The sequence below is a fragment of the Suncus etruscus genome, chromosome 20 (assembly GCF_024139225.1).
Source record: "Suncus etruscus isolate mSunEtr1 chromosome 20, mSunEtr1.pri.cur, whole genome shotgun sequence".
Classification (NCBI taxonomy): domain Eukaryota; kingdom Metazoa; phylum Chordata; class Mammalia; order Eulipotyphla; family Soricidae; genus Suncus; species Suncus etruscus.
The window spans coordinates 26309887-26330986 of NC_064867.1; the positions used below are offsets into that span (position 1 = coordinate 26309887).

At 41.8% G+C, this 21100-nt stretch overlaps 1 protein-coding gene across 1 annotated transcript in view; it reads left to right on the forward strand.

Moving 5' to 3' along the window:
* The window catches only part of NEK11 (NIMA related kinase 11), a 220196-nt gene that overhangs the window by 173002 nt on the left and 26094 nt on the right, over window positions 1-21100 (forward strand). The window contains exon 15 of the mRNA XM_049766089.1: window positions 2707-2803. Within this exon, the coding sequence (XP_049622046.1) occupies window positions 2707-2803 (97 nt within the window). The remainder of the gene's footprint in view (window positions 1-2706; window positions 2804-21100) is intronic.

The window sequence follows — 21100 nt, forward strand, 5'->3', positions numbered from 1 at the left end:
TTTGATCATGTGCCACTTTGAGAGCAGAAAGAGAAACAAGGGCCACCTTTCCCATACCTGGGTAAAGGTGGGGGACCCAGTCAGGATCTGTTGTTTCCTAAAGGATCCTTAGGCAGTCAAGAGGAGAAGAAGCAAAGGAGATCAGGGCAGAAGTATTCTCAGTTCTGTCCTCCAAAAGCAGTGCCTGTGAGAATCAGAGTCTAAAGCGGACACTGGATCTTGTGCTAATATCTGCACCACCGTCAGCTCTTTGCTAACCTCAGGGAAGGAAGTTTAGCAGGGAAGGCAAATGAGTTTCATGTTAGTGATGAAGGTAGTTTGTCTAGTCAATGGAACAGGAAAGAGAAGCCCAAAAAGCAGGAGGGAAGGATTTCTCTGCAGGTACAGAGAAACCTGATATCAAACAGAAGGTCATAATTGTCCTAGTGAAGCCATGGGTCTGGCACTCACTTCAAGATTCCTGATCAGTTCTGAGCTCAAAGCCTCAAACCTAATTGTTTCCTCCCTCTCTTTCTCCTTCCCTCTCTCTTTCCTTCTCTTTTTCCTTTCTCCCTGCTTCCCACCTTCCTGACTCCTTCCTTCCTTCCTTCCTTCCTTCCTTCCTTCCTTCCTTCCTTCCTTCCTTCCTTCCTTCCTTCCTTCCTTCCTTCCTTCTCCTTCCTTCCTTCTCCTTCCTTCCTTCCTCCTCCCTCCCTCCCTCCCTCCCTCCCTCCCTCTTTTATTTCTCAGATGCTTTTTTTAGGCACAGAGGTTTATAAAGTTTTTAATAGGGTTTTGGGCATCTACTGTTTCAACTCCAATTCCACCAATCATTTTTCTCTGGAGGACTAAATGTGTTGTCCTTTTCTTTGAGAACTCATCAGGTTGAAAGGTAGGATGGGGAAGGGAAAGGCTGGCCCATAGAAGAGGGAATTGCTCTCAGCTCCAGGATGTCAGCCCTGTTAATTGAAATTCTAGTAGCCCACCTTTCTCCAGGCTTAGCATCTTTCCCTGCAGTGCCCAAAGCTGCCCTGAGGAGAACATTAAGCCTCACAGAAATGGTTTTGACCTTTATATGTGTAAGCCTGTGGAGCAGCGGACTTACTGTGGAATAGATGGGGAAGCAGCACCTTTCTTTCCTCCTTGGCAGGTGGGGTTACCTGGCCTATGGTGGCTTAGCTTTTCAGTCCCAATAGAGAGGATTCTAAAGGGAAGCATGCCTGTCAGCCTCTCCTCTCTTCACACCTTTGATAGCAGAGAGGTCCCAGGTATGATTTCCTAGAGATAAAGGGAACCCTCTGTCTCCCGCACTTGAATTTTAACATAGCACCAAACAGGGAGGTAGTAGGAAATGAAGACTGTTGGGTAAGTAGATTGCAATGTCCAATTTCCAAAATTCATACCTGTTATGGATGCTGATCCTGCTGCAACGACCCCAGGAAGGACCAGAGCTTCTGACCAAGTGACCATGCAGGAAGGAAAACCTCTTTAAAGAACAGGTGAAATGCACACGTTTAGGGAGAGTGCACTTGAGCCAGCTGGATGTGAGAAATAATGGAATTTGCATTTAATCTGATGGGGGTGGCTCATCTGGCAGTGCTCCTAGCTCTGCTCAGAGAACATACCTGTCAGTGCTTGGGTCTAGGACCTTAACCCCTGTGCTATCACTCTGGCCGTGAAATTAATTTTTAATTTAAAAAATGCATAAGAGAAGTTGAGAACCATGTTAAAGGGAAATGGGCCTTTACTGAAGGTCTGTTTTCTCCATCTGCTGCTTGCTAGCGAGGCTTACTGGGAAATGTGGGGATTTCACAGCAGGGTCTATCCTGGGAAGGGCAACTTCTTGGTTGTCATTTCTGAGTGAATGGTGGTGTGGGACATATTCTCCCTTCTGGGATGAAGTGGCTAGTGGAGATCTAAGGACTCTAAGCCAGACCAGGGAAGGTTCATGTGCAAACCCCACTGAGGTTCTCCCTACTCCCTGTTTGTGGCCAGTGTTCACTTCCTACTAGGAAGTCATGTGAGTCCAGTGGATAGTGGATCAATTCCTGCACTTTCAGCAAATTTTTTATGCATCTAGAGGGCAACTCTGAATAAACCAAAACTGTGACCCTCTCAGCAGGATGCCATGTTTCCTCTGCTCCCATATACAGCTCTTCACCTCCTGGACCCAACCGTGACCATCTGCTCTGCTCAGCTGAACTTTAAGGTTGCATGTGACTCTCTAATCAGCACCTTGCTTTCTGCAGCAGGGACAGAAAAGCTAATGGTCAGGCATGGGATTAAGCTAAAGGGAAAATAAAGTTTCGTCACAAAAATTCCTCATTCATCAAACAAATACTCACACCAGCTGAAAAAGTCTTGCCAAAGACTCCTTGCAAACATTTGCTTTTTTCTGGTTGTAGTACTCTGCCCTTCTCAAATTTTCTAGCCTAAGAAACCCATTTTTTTAAATAGCCAGATTCTGTTTAAATCTTCCTTTCTAAGAGCATTTAGATCCTGAGAGCATATTATTCCTGGCACATATTAAAACTGTAAATAATCTTGTCATTCGGAATAAATCTCCTTCATGTGCATGGCATTGCTGCAACCGCCTCTAATTAGTGTCACATTACCTTGTGGCAAAGGTGGATTTGCTTCAGTTTTCTTCTTGCCCTTGAGTGTGGCCTCGAAGTTGCTGGAGTGTTGATAAAGTCAGTAAGGGCTCACTGTGCATTGATTTTTCAGACACAAGGACCGTCACCAGCCCAGTACCAGAAGCAACCCCTGGACCAACGATTTTCAACAGTACGATGGCTGGAAACAAGATAAAGCGCATGAGGGAGTAAGTAGTGGGTTGCAACCCGTGGGGTTGCAGTATATTAGTAATATATAGTAATATATAATTAGTAATAATTATATATAATTGTGTAATATATTAGTATATTAGATCACAAAGATTGTGATCTCTCTGGATAATGTGCTTCCACCTATTTTTGTTTGTTTGGGCCAGAACTGACTGTGCTCAGGGTTTACTCTTGGTTCTGCATTCATCATACTCCTGATGAGCTTAGGGAGCAATATGGGGTGCTGAGGACCAAACCTGGGTTGGCTGCATGCAAGACAGATGCTCTACTCACTGTACTATCACTGTGGTTTCACCTTTGACCCCAAAAGCAGCCCTCACAACTTTCCTGGATACAGGGATTCATGGGCTGTTAAAAGCTGTTGAAAAGGCCTAATCTGCAGTGATGCATCTATTAAATACACACGCATTCCCTTCAAATTTTATGTGTTGAATGCCTCACCTCCAAAGGTGGTTGTAGTAGGTAGGGTCTTTGGGAGAGTCTTCGATAATGAAGATGAGGTCCTCATGAATGAGATTGGTAATAAACAGTCTGAGATAGAATCCAAAGGAAATTTATTGAGGCCGGTGATGTGACTTTGTCATAGAGCATATGCCTTATGTCAGGCCTGGATTCTCTCCCTAGCACTGCATGAAAAAATAATGGATGGATGTGGATGGGGTCATAATTTTTGAAGAGTAAAATTCACAGGTCTAATTCAAAGGGGTGTATATCACCAAGACTAGGCGGAGAAGAAGTGATTTGTCCTGAACCTTTGGGGATCAGTTCTGAAGTCCATACATATGTTCATGATGGGTGGGCACATGTCTCCAAACAGAAGGCAGTAATATAGGGGCCTGTTATCACCATCAGCAGACCCTCTCTTATTTTTGTGGTCACATTTAAGCTTCTTCTGTTTTTAAGATTTCATGCAGTATTCTTCTTTAGATTTTCTTTAACCCATTAAAGTAACTCTGAGCTCTCCAGATGTGCAAAGTCAGATAGCAGGCTACGTTGGCCCTGTGGGTTGTAGAGTACATGGACCCTTCCTGGGAGGGGGTCCCACTTAGTAACTTTTCTCAAAACACTTTTCTCATGCCCTCTTTCCCATATTGCTGCTGGTTGAATTGTTCAAGAAGATATTTAAAAAAAAATCCTTGTTTTCGTCCTTTTGAGTTTATGTTGTCCCAACCTGGTTGTAGTAGCAACCAGGCTCATGTTTGAAAGCATGAAAGGAAAAAAGTTGCTGAAAAAAATTATTTCCAAACCTTAAGGTACTGATGAGTTTAGATGCTTATTGTTTTCAAGTCTGAGCCTGAGTGGTCACAGAGTGGCACAGTTACCATGACAAACACTTCCTAGGGACAGCAAGTGAAGAGGTTAGGCTAAAATTTTCTGCCTCTTATCTACTTCTGCTTCTCTTTGTCAGCAGGTGTCTATGGAGATGGTTTTGCCAATCTCACCATCCAGAATCTTTAAAAGAAAACTCACTTAATCTGCCCTGAATTTTTTTATATTGTGATGTGGTTAGATTTTTCTTGTTTATGATTCAATCACTTTCACAGAGTACATATTATCTTTGCATATTTTGAAATGCCTAAATTTTGTTTACTTGAAATGAAAACATTTTTCTCAAAATGTATCACAGTGACTTTACTCCTGGTCTATTTTTTCCTTCCATATTGCCTGGCTGAAATTCACTGAAGATTTCAGGCTTATGTTTTATGTCGTTCAGTGCAGGTTGGACTATGCCCCCTCCTGGCTAGCATTGTTTCTCTGGCAGAATAACCATGCTACAATGTCCATTCCAGAAAAGACAAGGGGGCTGTGTGTCCTCTGAGGAGACCATGTTTCCTGGTGCAAGCTGAACAAAGGGATCATGCCTGTCTTTTCCTCTCAGTCTGGCAGGTGTAGCTGAATTTGTAACCTGCTCTTTGGTATCTCACCAGGGAATTCCATGGTGCGTTTCAAAGGCAAGCTATCTAAAGCAAAATTCCTATAGACCTACTGCCTACACAGCCTGTCCCATCTTTCGATATGGCAGGTGGCTTCTAGGTAAGGGCAAGCACTCTGGCTCAGCCACCAGTGTGTGGTACATGAGGGATCCCAGGCAACTGCATTCCTTATAAACTATGAGATAGTGGAACGACACTGGAAAAAACACAGGCAGCAATTTCTTCCAGTTCTCTTTCCAGGACTGAGCAAGTCTTCACGTAGGCCAGGCCAGACACTGGGCAGACCTTACTAGATAGTAAGGAGGAGAGTTAAAGTTTGGGAACAGTGACAGCTGGGATTAATATCCCTTTCTTTTTCCTTACTGGCTGTGTCCCTTGACCAGGTGTCCAGCCTCTTCCTGTCAGAGATTTCTCATCGGTAAAGTGGAGCTAATAATGGTTTCTGTGGTGACCCTGTTGGCCAGCAAGGGTTAATTCTGTCTTCTCCAGTGCATTTGGGACCTAGGTTGTTCTCCCCAGCTGATGACCAGAAAAGAATAGGACCCAGACTGATGACCAGAGACACTTGATTCCATTTCTAACAATGGTATATAGTACAAGAGGTATTGGGATATATGCAAGTTGACAGGACATAGCAGAAGCATACTTGTGGCAAGTGAGGTGCCAGGAAGAAGGTACGCATAAATCTGCATCAAGAGTAACATAGTGACGAAACTATACCTGCCCAGGGGGGCCCGACCGTGAGAAATTGTGAGTGCTGCCTGTGTGTGTGTCTGTCTCCTGTCCTGTCGCTTGAACCTCTTGGGAGTGGGCCGAAAAGAGGCTCCAGAAAACTCGCTCTCCCAGAGGCTCATTCAAGGGTGGGCACACCAAGGAACTGCTTCACAACGTGAAAACCGGCTATAAGCAGTACTTTGCAGAAGTCAGGTCCCCTGTTTGTGACGTCAGGCTGGGAAAATCTATGAAACTACGCCTGCCCAGTGGGGCCCGACCGTGAGAAATTGTTAGTGCTGCCTGTATGTGTCTGTCTCCTGTCCTGTTGCTTGAACCTCTTGGGAGTGGGCCGAAAAGAGGCTCCAGCAGAGCATGGCCGCTATGTGGCCGTTGGCTCTTTCTAAGAAAAGAACGCCATTGAAACAAGAAGAAAAAATTACACTAAGAATTGTGCTGGAGGCTGAACTCGGCTGGAACTCAGAGGCCAGCACCCCTATCTGCCTGTCTTCTGTGCTGTGCTCCATTATTGACCTGATTTCATCCTGTGTGTGGCTCATCTGCGGACAGCTTGCCTTTCCTGGAGGCTTACCTGGAGGTGAGTTTACAAGCCCAGAAAGGGGAAGCTGCTGAACTCTGCTGGAACTCAGATGCCAGCACCCCTATCTGCCTGTCTTCTGTGCTGTGCTCCATTATTGACCTGATTTCATCCTGTGTGTGGCTCATCTGCGGATGGCTCGCCTTCCCTGGAGCCTTCCCTGTACTGAGCATACACGCCCAGAAAGGGGAAACCACTGAACTCTGTTGGAACTCAGATGCCAGCACCCCTATCTGCCTATCTTCTGTGCTATGCTTCATTTTTGGCCTGATTTCATCCTGTGTGTGGCTCATCTGAGGACGGATCGCCTTCTCCTGGAGCCTTCCGTGGAGGTGAATTTACAAGCCCTAAAAGGGTGGAGCCAGAGGAGCACAGCCGCTCCACTTCACTTCCCGGTCGTGCACATCATATAGCCTATGAATACAACCACAATACGTAGAAAAACCCACAATACAAGTGTGACAGTGGGCCAGCACCAGACATAGAGAATGACGATGGTAACTCTGATGACTTGAACATGACCAACCAACTAGTCAGTCTCTCAGATAAGGAGTTTAGAGTCACAAAATGGAAGATGTTCAAAGAACTCAAAGAAAGTATAGAAGAGAACACTAATAAGAATCAAGAGAATATGAAGATAGAAATCAGAAAACTCCAAACTGAAATTTCAGGTCAAATAACAGTTCTGAAAAATTCAGTAGATGAATTGAAGAAAAACATGGTTGAGCTTTCCCACGGGTTAACAGCAGCTGTGGATAGAATTAGTACACTGGAAGACGAGATGAATAACAATTCCATACAGCAGAAGAAACTGGAAAAAAAGCCTTAAAGCAAATGATCAAACAATGGAAAAATTACTCAAAGAATGGGAACAGATGAAAATAGAAGTCTATGATAAGCTCAACAGAAACAATTTAAGAATCATTCAGTCCCAGAGACCCAGGAAGAAAATCTCCAGGAAGAATCAATGGTCAAGAACATCATTAAAGAGAAACTACCAGAACTAATGAATACATCAAATCCTGCATGCCCGAAGAGTACCAACTAAAAGAGACCCCAGAAAAAGAACCCGCAAGTCACAATCATGAATCCCACAGATACAGACATTATTCTGAAAGCAGCAAGATCGAAAAGAGAAATTACATTCAAGGGAACATCCTTGAGATTTACTGCAGACCTGTCACCGGAAACACACAAGGCCAGAAGGCAGTGGTGGGATATAGTGGAAAAATTCAATGAAATAAATGCTTCGCCTAGAATACTGCACCCAGCAAAACTCACTTTCAGGTTTCACAGACAAACAACAGCTCAGAAACTTTGCAGACTCAAAACCATTCTTAAAAGAAAAACTGAACAGCCTACTTTAAGACAAGACTGACCAACAGACACACCAAACTCCGATATAAAGATGGCACCAACTCCCAGAACAATTCTTTCTCTCAATGTCAATGGACTAAATGCACCAGTTAAGAGACACAGAGTGGCTAAATGGATCAAAAAACTCAATCCAACCTTCTGCTGCCTACAAGAAATGCACCTGAATAGTCAGAACAAATATAGACTCAAAATAAAAGGCTAGAGGAAAATCATCTAAGCAAACAACACCCCAAAAAAAGTGGAGTGCCATACTAATATCAGATGATGCAAACTTTATACTTAGGAAAGCTGTAAGGGACAAAGATGGACATTTTTTATTAATCAAGGGATACGTACAGCAGAAAGAAATCACTCTCCTAAACATATATGCACCGAATGATGGGCCAGCAAAATATTTAATACAATTGTTGACAAATCTGAAAAATAATATCAATAACAGCACAATAATTGTGGGAGACCTAAACACGGCATTGTCAACACTTGACAGGTCAACCAGACTGAAACCCAACAAGAATATACTAGACCTGAAAAGAGAAATGGAAGAAAAAGGCCTAGTAGATATAAACAGGACACTACACCCCCAGAAGCCTGGATACACATTCTTCTCTAATATGCATGGATCATTCTCCAGGATAGACTACATGCTAGCACATAAAACATACCTCCATAATATCAAGAGGACAGAAATTTTGCAGGCTCCCTTCGCTGACCACAAGGCCCTGAAATTATATGTGAAATACAAAGGGACACAAAAGAAAAACTTTAATACCTGAAAGTTAAACAGCCTAATACTGAATAACCAGTGGGTCCTAGATGAAATCAAAGAGGAATCAAAACATTCCTAGAAACAAATGACAATGGAGACACAAACTATCAGAACCTGGAGAAAAAGCAAAAGCAGTACTGAGAGGAAAATGTATAGCTTTGCAAGCACACACCAGGAAAGTAGAAGGGGCATACCTGAATAGCTTAATGATGCAGCTCATAGAATTAGAAAGTACTCAACAAAAGGACCCAAAAATAGGGAGACAGATGGAAATAACAAAGCTGAGAGCAGAAATCAATGAAGTGGAAACCCGAAAAACAATCCAAAAGATCAATGAAAGCAGAAGTTGGTTCTTTGAAAACATAAACTAGATTGATAGACCACTGGCAAAACTAATGAAGAAAGAGACAGAGAGAGAAACTTGATAACTCGTATTAGGAATGAAAAAGGAGAGATCACTACTGATATGTTAGAGATCCAAAGGGTTAATCAGAAACTACTTTGAGAAACTCTATGCCACTAAAAATGAAAACCTGGAAGAAATGGATAGATTTTTGTACTCTTATAATCTTCCATGGTTGAATGAAGAGGATGTAGCATATCTAAACACTCCCATCACTATTGAGGAAATTAAGACAGTAATCAAATATCTGCCCAAAAACAAAAGTCCAGGCCCAGATGGATTTACTAATGAATTCTTTCAAACCTTTCAAGAGGAACTTCTACCAATTCTTGCAAGACTCTTTCATAAAATCAAAAAAAACAGGAACACTTTCAAATAGCTTTTATGAAGCCAACATCACCTTGATACCTAAACCAGACAGAAATGCTACCAAAAAAGAAAAGTACAGACCAATATCGCTGATGAATACAGATGCAAAGATCCTCAACAAAATCCTGGCAAATACAATTTAATGCCTCATTAAGAAGAACATCCAATATGATCAAGTAGGTTTCATCCCAGGAATGCAAGGCTGGTTTAACATCCATAAATTTATCAACATAATACACAACATCAACAACAAGAAAAATAAAAATCACATGATCATATCAATAAATGCAGAGAAAGCATTTGATAAGGTCCAACACCCATTCTTGATCAAAACTCTCAGCAAGATGGGAATGGAAGGAACCTTTCTCAATATAGTTAAGGCCATCTACCACAAGCCAGAGGCAAATATTTTCCTCAATGGAGAAAAACTGAAAGCCTTCCCTCTAAATTCTGGCACAAGACAAGGCTGTCCTCTCTCACCACTCCTATTCAACATAGCACTGGAAGTACTTGCTATAGTGATTAGGCAAGCAAAAGATATCAAGGGAATCCAGATAGGAAAGGAAGAAGTCAAGCTCTCACTGTTTGCAGATGACATGATACTCCACCTAGAAAACCCTAAAGACTATGTAAAAGCTTCTAGAAACAATAGACTCATATAGCAAGGTGGCAGGCTACAAAATTAACACACAAAATCAATGGCCTTTCTATACACCAATAGTAATAAGGAAGAAATGGACATTAAGAAAACAACCCCATTCACAATAGTGCCACACAAACTCAAATATCTTGGAATCAACTTGACTAAAAATGTGAAGGACTTATACAAAGAAAAATATAAAATTCTGCTCCAAGAAGTAAGAGAGGACACACGGAAATAGAAGCACATACCCTGCTAATGGATTGGCAGGATTAACATCATTAAAATGGCAGTACTCCCCAAAGCATTGTACAGATTTAATGCAATCCCTCTAAAGATACCCATGACATTCTTCAAAGAAGTGGATCAGGCACTTTTGAAATTTATTTGGAACAATAAACACCCTAGAATAGCTAAAGCAACCATTGGGAAAAAGAATGTGGGAGGAATTACTTTCCCCAACTTTAAGCTGTACTACAAAGCAATAGTTATCAAAACAGTATGGTATTGGAATAAAGACAGGCCCTCAGATCAGTGGAATAGGCTTGAATACTCAGAGAATGTTCCCCAGACATACAATCACCTAATTTTTGATAAATGAGCAAGAAATCCTAAATGGAGCAGAGAAAGCCTCTTCAACAAGTGGTGTTGGCACAACTGGCTAGCCACTTGCAAAAATTTGAACTTAGACCCCCAGCTAACATCATGTATGAAGGTAAAATCCAAATGGATTAAAGACCTCGATATCAGACCCAAAACCATAAGATACATAAAACAACACGTAGGTAAAACACTCCAGGACATTGAGACTAAAGGCATCTTCAAAGAGGAAACTGCACTCTCCAAGCAAGTGAAAGCAGAGATTAACAGATAGGAATATATTAAACTGAGAAGCTTCTGCACCTCAAAAGAAATATCGCCCAGGATACAAGAGCCCTCCACTGAGTGGGATAAACTATTCACCCAATACTCATCAGATAAGGGGCTAATCTCCAAAATATACTAGGCACTGACAGAAATTTACAAGAAAAAAACATCTAATCCCATCAAAAAATGGAGAGAAGAAACGGACAGACACTTTGACAAAAAAGAAATACAAATGGCCAAAAGACACATGAAAAAATGCTCCACATCACTAATCATCTGGGAGATGCAAATCAAAACAACTATGAGGTACCACCTCACACCCCAGAGATTGGCACACATCACAAAGAATGAGAACAAGCAGTGTTGGTGGGGATGTGGAGAGAAAGGAACTCTTATCCACTGTTGGTGGAAATGCCGTCTAGTTCAACCTTTGTGGAAAGCAATATGGAGATTCCTCCAAAAACTGGAAATCGAGCTCCCATACGACCCAGCTCTACCACTCCTAGGAATATACCCTAGGAACACAAAAATACAATACAAAAACTCCTTCCTTACACCTATATTCATTGCAGCACTATTTACCATAGCAAGACTCTGGAAACAGACAAGATACCCTTCAACAGATGAATGGCTAAAGAAACGGTGGTACATATACACAATGGAATATTATGCAGCTGTCAGGAGAGATGAAGTCATGAAATTTTCCTATACATGGATGTACATGGTATCTATTATGCTGAGTGAAATAAGTCAGAGAGAGAGAGAGAAAAAGACGCAGAATGGTCTCACTCATCTATGGGTTTTAAGAAAAATGAAAGACATTCTTGCAATAACAACTTTCAGACACAAATGGAAAAGAGCTGGAAGTAACAGCTCACCTCATGAAGCTCACTACAAACAGGGATGAGTTTAATTAGAGAAATAACTACGTTTTGAACTATCCTAATAATAAGAATGTATGAGGGAAATAGAAAGCCTGTCTAGAGTATAGGCGGGGGTTGGGTGGGGAGGAGGGAGTTTTAGGACATTGGTGATGGGAATGTTGCACTGGTGATGGGTGGTGTTCTTTACATGACTGAAACCCATACACAATCATGTATGTAATAAAGTTGTTTAAATAAAAAAATTATAAAAACAAAACAAAAAAAAAAGAAGAGTAACATAGTGTTGATAGGTAATCTCTCCTTTAACCAGAGCTCTATGAGGGAGAAAGGACGGCCCAGAGTCAAGCCTGAAATTAACCATTAATTCCTCATTGTGCTGTTCTTCCTTATCTTTAGAGCAGTGTCTCTGAAGCTCTCTCCTCAAGGAGAATCCCTGGAACAATTGTTCTCTGAGGTTCTGTCTGCCAAGTGGTCCCGAAACAGCATCTTAAGGGGTATCCAACAGTTTCCACCTTGGGATTGTTGGGAGTATTAGTTGTGATCACCAGTCTAAAGTGTCCTGAGGAGGATTTGTGGCACAAAGTGAATGTACAGTAACTACACTTAGTAATAGTTGTTTCTAAGTTCTCAATGTACATGTGACTGCCTCCTCTTGCAGATTATCGAAGGTGTTGGCAAGTGTTAGTCTGCCAACTGATGTTTTATACCGGAGAGCAAATCAACAGTGGTTGAAGAAATTGTCTATGGAGACATTTTTATTTATTTTTTCTTAACAGGAGAGAGCGCAAACACAGTTCCTATGGAGGCATTTTTAGAGGTTGTTTGTTTTATGGGGGGAGGGTTGTTATTGTTTTTCAGCATGTAAAACGAAGTACCAGTTTGGAAGGGGAATGTCATGAAATTGTTGGCTATAAATACCAACCATTTACTGTCTCCAGCATTTGGCTTCCTGACCCAGTCACTTCCTCCTCCTGCTGGGCGTTCATCTCAAGCCTGAAACCTTCCCGCTGTGGTACTGCCAACACAGAGCTTTCAGCAGTGGGAAGGCAGAGCCACTCAAAGTGGTTGCAATGTCAGCAAAATAACAAGAAATCCATTATGCCTTCATTTTAGGGTGAATTGTTTCTCCTTCTCCTCTGCCTTCTCCTTTTTCCTCTTCTTCCTCCCCACTTGTCATTGCACCACCACCACCAAGGCCCCAAACCACTGTCTCTATTATCACCTCTGGTCTGAGAGGCTTAATGATTTCTGTTGACACTCAGTTGAAGACAGATTGCTTCTCTTATATGGATAGAACAGAGTGGCTGGGTGGATAGTTAGATGGATGAATAAATGGAAGAATAGACAGATGGGCAGTTAGACAGATGGGCCTTTGTGGCTTCATGAACCTTTTGAATACTTGTTCTGTCCCAAGAAACTGCTCTTTCTGTCTTTCTGTCTCCAATAATCTGAATAGTATCTGTAGACTTGTTTAAATGTGGCTATGACCAGCCACTTTGGCATCACATGGCAGCATGTGAGGCATGCAGACATACTGGCCTCTTCCCTTCTGAATCAGAATCTTCATTTTGAGTAATGCTCTGGAGATTCTCTTCTATGAGAAGCACTTATTTCAGCGGACTTTTATCCTGGGTTAGCTTCTTACCAGAGCATGTTTTGAGATAAAATTTGAAAGTCAAAGATTAGCAGTCACTCTTATAAGACTTCATGCTCTCTCACTCCTTGACGTGTTCTTTTCCTTTCATTCTCTATGATAAATGTTTACTTGTATTGCTGAATAACTAAAAGCCAATATTATTAAAATGTGTTTTTAGACTTTCCTTTCTAAACTGTAAACGACATACGTTTATACAACAGTTTTCAATGTACAATTTTATTACACCATATCCACAACCCCCAACAAATACCGACCTTACTTCACTGCTTTCATTTACCCCCTCCCCACTTTAATCCTCCATCTCTTTAAAAGAATGCGTTTTTGTTTATTTTTTCATTTCTTTTATTAAGAAGAAATGCAGGGGCAGGAACAATAGCACAGCGGTAGGGCATTTGTCTTGCATGCAGCTGACTCAGGATGGATAGTGGTTCTAATCCTCGCATCCCATCTGGGCCCCCAAGCCAGGAGCGATTTCTGAGCACATATTCAGGAGTAACCACTGAGTATCACAGGGTGTGGCCCAAAAACCAAAACCACAAAAAAAAATGGGAGGAATTTATATATCTGGTAAAATTCACCTTTTTAAAGTATATAGTTCATGATTTTCACCAGTTTATCACTATATATGTCAATTTTATTTGTATATACAATAAAATTGCTTATTAAGTAAATAGTGGTATAATTTTAGTAAAGTACATTACCATATATCCAGGCACCACATCATTTATAGAAGTTTTCTTACATCCTGAAATCTTGTGAAGCCCCACTGCAGTCTATATCTTTTCTAGAGGCCCATCCTTTAGCAATCTTAGTTGTCGCTGGTGTGTTTGGATCTAAGCCTGTGAGTACCCATATGTGTGACCCTTGTCATTGTTAACTTCTTTCCTCTCCACTGAATCCTCATAAGGAAAGCAGGGACTTGAGTTAAAGTCACTTCCCAATATGTTGCCTTTCAGGTTCTATATCCATAAGTCTACCCAGGGAATACTGAGACTAAAATTTTATTTTCCTGGCCAGGGACTTATAAGGTCCAATAGACAATGGTGTCTAGAGAAAATGGGCAGAGTAGCCCTTCATATCATCTTGCTCATTTGGACAAAGTTTAGGGACATAATGTCCTTCTCTATGACAGTCCCCACTAAGGGGGCCATGGAGCAGGTGTGAAGGTCTGGGGGAACTTCTGAAATAGTTTTTTCCAGTTTTAAATCAAAGCTTTAATGATATCTAGGCCCTAATTCATTTCATTAGTGGCAGGAATGGGGTCTCCTTGACCACAGCTCTGAATCATTTCTGTGTAGTCAGTTCATGTGGAGGACACAGTGAAAATGAATCATTTGTCTGCAAGGACGCATTTCTCCCTTTAAAACTGCAGTTACACTTAGATCAGGCATCTCAAAGTGGCTTTAGAGCTCAGTGATGCTCTCATCTTTTTTTTTCCTAAAGCTTTTCCCCTTCCTGTCTCATGTAGGAAAGTTTCTATTGCTCTGTCTTCTATTTAATTAATCCTTTCTTCTGTGATGTCTAATCTGCTACTAATCCCATCAAGTATATTTTTCATCATGGACATTGAAGTCCTAATCTTTAAGGATTTGGTTTGAGTCTTCTACTTTTCTCGTATTCACTCTGCCACTGCTTTACATGATCACTGTTTCCTCAAGCTATTTTAAAAAGTAGATAACAGTTAGAATTACTGTGATGTGCTTGTCTGTTCACTCTAACATCTGTCATATCTGGGTTAGTGTCTCCTCCTTAAAGGTCAGACTCTTTTTCTTCTTGGTATGCCTAAGGAATATCTGAATTGTCAGAGATTTTTGCCTCTGACATTTTTTTTTTGCCATTTTTACTTTTTTTTTAACCTTTTTTTTTTTTTTTTTTTTACATTTTACCTCACTGGGTGCTCAGTGTTTCTGCATGTCCATAGCCTTGAGCTTTGGTTTTAAGCTCAGTCATTTGGAAAAGAGATACTCTGGGGGTTTACTTTTGAGTTATGTTCCATGGAACCAAGGCAGAAATAGTTGCTGACTCTTAATATGAGACCTTCCTGTGTTCTTTATCCACTAGCTCCTGAATGGTAGGTTTGACAGTAGACACTTTTTATGGATTCATGCTTCCTCTGCCTTCATGCCACTCTGATATTTTCATGTCTCTTTCTGACAGGCAAGCACCATATTTAGCTGAATCACTTTTTTCTGGCTGTTTGTTACAGATTTCTAGAAGCTGTACTGTTTTTTTGCTTTTTCTTAATTGTGTCAAATGTGTCTCTAAGTCTAAAATCTTAAAAAGATATCTTTTATGAAAATCAACTTCTGGGGCCGGAGAGATAGCATGGAGGTAAGGCATTTGCCTTGCATGCAGAAGGACAGTGTTTTGAATCCCATCATTTTATATGGTCCCCCAAGCCTGCCAGGAGTGATTTCTGAGCATAGAGCCAGGAGTAACCCCTGAGTGCTGCCGGGTGGGACCCAAAAACCAAGAAAGAAAAAAAGAAAGAAAGAAAGAAAGGAAAGAAAAGAAGAAGAAAGAAAGAAAGAGATAGAGAGAGAGAGAGAGAGAGAGAGAAAGAAGAAAGAAAGAAAGAAGAAAATCATCTTCTGCCCTTGATTTTTTACTCCTTTCCCTACCTCTGCGCCCCAAAATAATTTGTAATGATTGTACATGAAATGTAAATAAAAATGATTGTAAAAAGATCTACAATCCACCCTTTCATTTTCATAAAACATTATATTCAGATAAACAAATTCTCTCTTCACACTTGTTTACATGTCCTTTGTGTAGAGTGCACACTTTTGTCTGCTTATTTAGCAATGTATTTTGGAGGTCACAGTTGTGTAAAGCTCTACAGAATACCTAGTTTTTATATCTAGATTCCAGACTCTTCAGTCCTTGTTTATATCATGTCTGCCCCCTGGATGGACACAAGCATTTCCGCATCTCTATCCATGACAGATAATTCTGTAAAAGATAGCCTGCATACAGTTGTTTTATTACAAGTTTATCTTTGTATTAGATTGTTAGAGATGAATTTTCTTGGTCCAAAGTTACACAGACACACACAGACACACACACAGACACACACACACACACAGACACACACACATATATATATATATATGGTAGGAATTTTCAAGTGTCCATTTGTATTCCCTTCTCTAGTGTCTGAACATGCCATTCTCCCTCCCCAGAGTATGTTATCAAACTTATGAAACTTATTATCTTTCTCTATATCTACCTCTTTCATAAAATAAGTTTTTTACCAAGGGGTTTATTTTATTGAATTTTGGTATGAGGGTGTATTTTGGAAGTTGGAATCTTTTTGCCTTTCTTCTGCAAACACACTAGAGAGTCACAGACACAAAATAGCCCCGAACTGGGATTTTGCGTTGAAATAAAGAATTCGATTTGGGGCTCAGTTTCAGCCGACATTTCCAACACACTGTACAAGAAATTGGCTTAGTGGGAGTCAATTGATGTTCTCTACACTCATTAAAAACTAAGATTTCCCTCCCCCTCCCCTTAGCCACGTAACCAGTTGCATTAGGTTTTATTTTTTTTAATGAATTGTCTTAGTGCAGGTTCTTTTTTTTTTTCTTTTTGTTTGTTTTGTTTTGTTTTGTGACCAGAGACTGGTACTCAGGGCTTACTCCTGACTCAGCACTCAAGAAGTCTAGTTATGCTGGGGGGACCATACCAGGGATCCAACCGGGTTTGCTATATTCAAGGAAAGTACTCTATCCACCGTACCATCTCTTTGGCCTCAGTTAAGGGATTCTAACATGTAGGGAGAATCACCTCTTAGCTGGTTGATGTTTACAGAGCAAACCTCAGGATAATGATGTACAGCATCTACACCAAGATAGGCCTTACTTATTTCTTCGCTTAGAAAATGGTCAGAAAGGCAGTGCTCATTGGCGTCCCCTTGTGTCCTGGTATGTGTAATGAGCTGCATTCACAAGAAGGTGGATGCTTCCTCCAGGAGCATGCTAAGAATAAACTGGTGAGATGGACAGACAAACAGACACATGGACAGACCGACGAACCGACCTCCATGGCATCGCTCAAGAGCAGCAAAAAAAAAAAAAAAAGAATAAACTGGTGTATTGATGGAGTGTTCCAGCGGCCTGTGCAAGGCAAGTGCTCTACCTGCTGTACTACCGCTCTACTCAAGTTTTTGGGAGGTCTTCCCAAGGTTAAAATTCAGCCTGGTACAGTGCCGAGATGAGGTCTGCAAGTGACCACTCACAACTGCAAAAGGATCTGGGAGGTTATCTAAGCAGCACTGAGATCAGTATAGCAATTGGTTCCCTCTCCCCTCAGCCCTGAGAGCTGAGTTAGAAGTATTTTTGTTTTTTCTTTAAATTTTTATTGTGGTTGAAGTGAATTACAATTCTCTCACAGTAATATTTGAGGCACATAGTGACAATAAGTGAGGGGCATTCCCACCACCAGTGTTGTTTTTGAAATGTTTTTTTTAATACCTTGAAACATTGATAAAGGAAGGTCAAACTGAAGAAGAGAAGCTCTAATAGATAATTTTGCTGAGCTAATAGTAGCATTTGATCAGAACCAGGGGAAAAATTAGAGCCTTCTAGAACTGCTTAGGTATCATGTTGGCATCCAAGATTTCGACTGTTTGTGCAGAAACGATGGCACAGTGGGTAGGTCATTTGCCTTGCACACAGCCAGAGCAGGTTTGATTCTCATTATCCTATATTGTCTCCTTAGCCTGCCAGGAGCGATTCTTGAACACAGAGTCAGGAATAACTCAGGAGTGCTGCCAGTGTGACCCCATAACAACAACAACAATAAAAACAAACCAGATTCTGACCTACTATTTGAGGGGACCTGCTTTCAGAACCAATATACCAGTAATACCTTCCCTGAGAATGTGAAACTCTTCTCTGATGGGTGAATTCAGCTCAGATTTTAGGAGGTTCAGAAACCTCCATACTATCACACAGCCAGAAAGTGGCAGAGCTCTGTTTCAAAGCCCAGTCTGATTCATTCTAGAATCAGTGTTGGGAACTACCATCAGGCTGTAGTAGTGATAGTGAGGACCTGGTGGCATGGACACCTCCATCCCCTTGGGAACTCCAGAGGAGCTTTTGGTCACCATTAGACTCCCACGTGCTTAACTGGTTCCCTTGTACCTCTTAATTCTCATTTGATAATCATGTCCAAGTTAACTCACTTTAAAGATGAAAGCCCTGGGCTAGAAAAGTGACTCAACCTATTCCTATGGGCTCCCAAGAAGCTACCTACTATCACCAGAGTGCGACCTGAAAAATATTTTAAATGATTAAGGTGGAAGACTTATGATACAGAAATGCTATATTATATGAAACTCTCAAGGCTTTAGCATCCAGGCGCCATCTGTTTCAATCCAGTGCTCTGCCCTTTTGTACTTTGCTGAGTGAGTGATATTTGATGTGTGTGTTTCCATGACCTCTCATTCTCTGAGCCCGGGTTTCTCCTTGGTCAAATACATGTATTTAATATAGAGAGCATGCAACTTCAGGTTTTCCAAAGCCTGTTGTGAATGAAGCTCATTCTGCCTCACAGATTAAAACTAGCTCTCCAGTGGAGGAGGTGGTGGAGGCACTGGCATTTCTCTATACTCCCCACTGCACAAAAGTGGCGTCAGTAATGCCTCTAACATGCCCTTACTCTAATAAAAGGGCAGTGGCAGGCGGCACTTCCAAAGTGACTGCTGATTGAAACCAGTTTCCATTTCAAAGCCACAAACACAAATTTGTATGGAAAGAAGACTCAGTGACAGCAAAAGTTATGTGCTGTGTCCAAGGGTATGTCGGGTTTGAGAGTTGCTTTAAAGGACCTCCAATACCTTATGACTCTCTTGGTCTGTCATTAGTTCATTGTGTTTCCTTTTGTTTGGTTTGGGGAGAGCCACACCTGTCACAGTGTTGGGGGATTATATAGCATAAAGGACCCAATCCAGGGCTATTTGCACCTGAAACATAGACTCCAGCCCTTTGAGCCATCTCCCCAGCCCAAGTGGGATTTTCTTGAGAGTCTGATAGGTGTGGAGTGAAAAGTGCTGTTAACAACTTTACCCAGGGAAAAGCCTATGCTAGAGAGGTTGGACACCCAAAGAATGACTCCTCAGACTAGAGGGATGTCAGGGACCATATGAATGGACCCAGAACCCAAGAGGTTTGGAGGATGGACTATTCTCCCAAAGTAATGGATATGTCCCTGTACTGCTCAAATGTTGCTTTTCTCTCCAAAGCAACCAACCTCTTACCTGTCTCCAAGCCCAGAAATAACTTACTTCCCCCCTTCCTCCGAACAGGTTTCAGCCTCCCAGTGTTCACCCAGCCATTATCCAACTGTTCCCAACCCTGCAGATATACGAGTTTTGTTCCTTTATTCCTCACATCTTTTCCTGAGATTTTCTTGAATCCCATGGTAAGGATATTATTTCTCCTGGGTCAAGGTTTTCTAAAGATTCAGAAGTTGGTGACAAAAGCTTTTTGACCATGAGACTGAAGCAATGGTTAGGTGTCCCCATTCCTAACAACTGTTCTGTGGCTGCCTGCTGTGGAGACCCTAACTGAGAAGTGAGCACTAAGATGGTTTTCATGCAGGAGGGATTGGTAATGGGACTGCAGCTCTGTCCTAAGCTGTGGGCAGAGTGGAGAAGAGAAATAGGGTACATGGAAACAGGGGTGGTGGGAAGTCGTGGTCCCATCATTCCCTAGGAGCAGGAGACAGGGAGGACTGAGCTCTGAGATTCAGGCTCGAAACGACACCCAGCTGTGAGCTCTCTGCAGGGGTTCCAGTAGCCCAGGAATGAAGCTTCAGGTGTGAGCAGGCATTTTGGTGGATTCCCCAGGGTCTCCATCCCCAGCATCATTCCAGTCTTCTCCCATCTTCTCTCTCCCTTGTTCTGGGAAGAGAACAAAGTGTCCTTTGAATTTTCATCTGATCTTGCCTTCCCTGGAAAAATATTTTCTCTGAATTTTTCCTAAAGTGTGTATACTTTGTGTGTGTGCACACGTGTGTGTGTGCAGTACTGTGGTATCTTTATTCCATTGCTTACATCTCAGCAATAGTAAGAATCATCTGCAACAAATGGTGAAATGAGTGGAGTGTGGACGATAGGGTAGGAACTGTCTGACCAGGTTAATTTTCTGACTACATGGCCCTAGATTAATCAGTCTACCTCTCCATTTCTTTCCATGCAAAGTAGAGGCATAATTAGCATTTTTTTATCCAGTAACTTTGTCTCGAGTTCTAAGATGGCACCAGTGAAGGCCTGGTGGCTTCTTTTATGATCACTTTTTTTGTGTTTTTGATTTTGTTTTGTTTTTTGGTACCTCCCACGATGGTGCTCCAGAACTGTTCCTACAGTGCTCAAAGAACTGTGAGGTGTCACAGATGGCATCTGGGGCTCCAGCCCTTAGAACCATTTCCCTGTGCTCCACTCTCCGTTGATCCTTCCCTGGACATCCCTTGTCTTTATGAGTTGGCATCTACTTGATGATGAACCTGCTTTGTCCTGCTGTCAATTTCACTGTCCAGATTTGAACTCCTGCTTCCAAGCAGACAATTCTGTAACTTCTGACAGCTGTATGCCAGATGTACAAGTTTAGGGGAAGGCAGAGAGGTGGGGGCCGAGGATCAGGACTTTGAGGGCATTGTGTATGTCTGTAACTCCACCCTGGATTTAGGTGTACATACCTGAGACCCGCCATTTTCTGGGAGGGGTCTTGGGAACCAGATATTAGGTGTAACCTTACCTGCAAGACCCCTCCCATCCCGGGGAGTGGTCTTGGAAGGTTATAGATAGCCTTTGACCCAGGGGATTAGGGTCTTTGCCCTTTTGGCTTTAGGCTGGGTCTTTGCCTCTTTTGGTCTTTGACCAGCATGGAGGTCAAAGGGAGATGGCTGAAAGGAATTAAGATGCAGGGTAGCTAAGAATGGCTGAATGCTTGAAAGGTTATGAGATAGGCCACACACATGTGGTGAATAGGGCATAAATAAAGTTGATGCTTCCTGATGCCTGCCTGTGAGTGAGTTCAATACCCGTCACTTTCCTGAACCCCAGA